The sequence below is a fragment of the Propithecus coquereli genome, unplaced genomic scaffold, assembly GCF_000956105.1.
Source record: "Propithecus coquereli isolate 6110/MARCELLA unplaced genomic scaffold, Pcoq_1.0 Scaffold117, whole genome shotgun sequence".
Taxonomy (NCBI): Eukaryota; Metazoa; Chordata; class Mammalia; order Primates; family Indriidae; genus Propithecus; species Propithecus coquereli.
This window is the reverse complement of record NW_012135747.1, coordinates 2110352-2112852: the sequence shown is the minus strand read 5'-3', so window position 1 is coordinate 2112852 and position 2501 is coordinate 2110352. Positions and strand designations below refer to the sequence as shown.

The following is a 2501-nucleotide window of genomic DNA, read 5'->3' as shown; positions in this document are numbered from 1 at the left end:
TCTTTTAAAAAAATACAATTGAAAATTACAATCTGTATCACACCTAGCAAGTGCAGTGGGCAGACCGCCAAATATAAATATGTATCACCAAAAGCTGAAGTGGGGTGGTGGGCAGAGAAGTATAGTTGAAAGAAAACAGCTCAACCTCTTTTGTCTAGATGATTGGCAGGCACGGGGTACATCTGACCAGTCTTGAGGTAGAGAAGCCAGCCGGCCTCTGGATCAGCTCTTCTCTCTTGGCTTAGCAGAGTGTACAGAACAACCTGCACAAACAGCAAATATTTTCTCAAACAAAACTACAACTTTCTATATTTCCCTGCATTGTCTTGCAGTGAACACATGCTATAATTTTAAAATCAAAAGATGGATGATGCCATTTCCATTTTGAAAACATGAACCAAATTGGGCAAGAAACACAACAAATTTGACGTCAAACATTTAATTTCCACAAAACAAACACAGTTCATGCTTTTCAGTTTTACTTAAGACAATGAAGAAAAATAGAGAATTTTTCTTAGACAGTATATGTTTAGATTTCCAATAACTTAAAAAATGAAATTAATAAAGCTATGTTTTGCATTTTGAAGTTAACAGTCTTTAGACACTGTTTTCCCTATTAAATGAACACTAAAATGCTTAAATGTCATAGTTACTGTGAGAAATAAGACAAACTCATTTGTCTTTTGAGAGCACAAGATGTCATTAACTGCCTTACATTTAATGGTGCTCTTCAGAGAAACCATCTAAAACAAGTTAAAAATAGTCCCTTTAGCACATTAGAAAGCTTTAGTGGCAAAAGCATGTCATTTAGTTGGAGTTATATACAACCTAAAGATGAGCTAATTTGTTTTCCAATAGATCTCCAAGATTCAAATATTAATAATTTAAGAAGGCCCAGTCCTTAAATCATAAAATTCTAAAATAACAAGTCTAATAATTAGAATTAGAACCTGTTTTCTAAACTATATTTAAAATATAATGATTAATTTATAGACAACACAAAGTATTATTTGCTGCAAAAAATATTAATTATATCCATACATTCATAATTAAGTGTCCATGGCAGGTTTACAAAAATCAAAAAAGTTTTGCTCTTTTGTTCCTAACAAAAATAACAGTGTTTGTGCAAACAGCGAATGCAACAAAGAAGAAATCTCAATACGCAAACATCGCAAAGAAAATAAATACCACATGCTTCAATGTTCAAGGACATTTATAGAAATATTTATGGTAACCTCAAATGTCTACAAAGTAAAATGTGGAAACATTTAGTGCTTAGGAAATAATAATGTCAGAGTTTGATATTTTAGTTTGATCTCCTAAATTCAACTATATGCATAAGATCTTATGAATGGCTACTGCTTTAATTTCTGAGTCTATGAAACATGTTTTTGGGAGGTCTTCTTGCTTAGCATTGCTACCAAATAAAACTTTTAAAAATTAAAAATGAAGGTATAAATGACAGGAGAGAGCCTTGGGGCTATGGACAAGGGAGGGAGTCATCCAAAACTAATGGTCCTTTCATGTTACATTTTCCCTCCATGGCAACTGAGACAGAAGGAAAAGGTATACAGGACTCTGCTTTTGGAACTTAATAAAAGAGGAAAATATCTGAAATGAACTGAATTCTATAATATTATTGTAATTCAACTATGACATAAGTTAAATAGGTTTTTGTAAACTGGTTTGGAGATCTCAGTTCCATATAATATTTTTCCTTTGGAAAATGTATTCCAAATGCCAAATTACTAAATTACAAATCAACTTTTCAAACAAATCCATTAATAAAATAAAGGTCTTCCTTAACTATAGTTAGTTTGACTGACTGACTAAGACATTGTCTCACTCTGTGGCTAAGGCTGGAGTACAGTGATGCAGTCATAGCTCACTGCAACCTCGAATTCCTGAACTTCTGCCTCAGCCTCCCAATTAGCCAGGATTACAAGCACATGCCTCCAAGTCAAGTTAATTTTTTAAAATTTTTTTTTATAGACAGGGTCTTGCTATGTTGCTCAGGCTGGTCTCAAACTCCTGGGCTCAACTGATCCTCCCACCTCAGCCTCCCAAAGTACTAGGATTACAGGTGTGAGCCACCACGCCCTGCCTCTAAAGTTAGTTTATAATGTAAGCTTTTTTAAAAAAAGCTTTCTTAAACTTTTTTTTAACTACCAAAGTAAAATAATCAAATCTTTTAAGAGGGAAACTTTACTTCTTTCTTTATCCTCAACATTTATATAATTCAATAATGAACTACCATAATTAATTTTTCAATGTTGTCTTTTTCCTTGCACAATATGCAATATAAACACTAACATTTTTGTTCGAGACTTGCTCTAGGAAATTTCCTCAGTTTTTTCCATACAAGAATTACTATTTCTTTTTTTTTTTTTTTTTTTTTTTTTTTTTGAGACAGAGTCTCGCTTTGTTGCCCGGGCTAGAGTGCCGTGGCGTCAGCCTAGCTCACAGCAGAGCACAAGATGTCATTAACTGCCTTACATTTA

The 2501-nt window shown here is 33.2% G+C and overlaps 1 protein-coding gene across 1 annotated transcript in view; it reads right to left on the bottom strand.

Annotated features, from left to right (window-relative positions):
- DNA2 (DNA replication helicase/nuclease 2) overlaps positions 1 to 2501 on the bottom strand; it is an 88610-nt gene that overhangs the window by 49843 nt on the left and 36266 nt on the right. Inside the window, 1 exon segment of the mRNA XM_012658529.1 lies at positions 89 to 263. Coding sequence (XP_012513983.1) covers positions 89 to 263 — 175 coding nt within the window.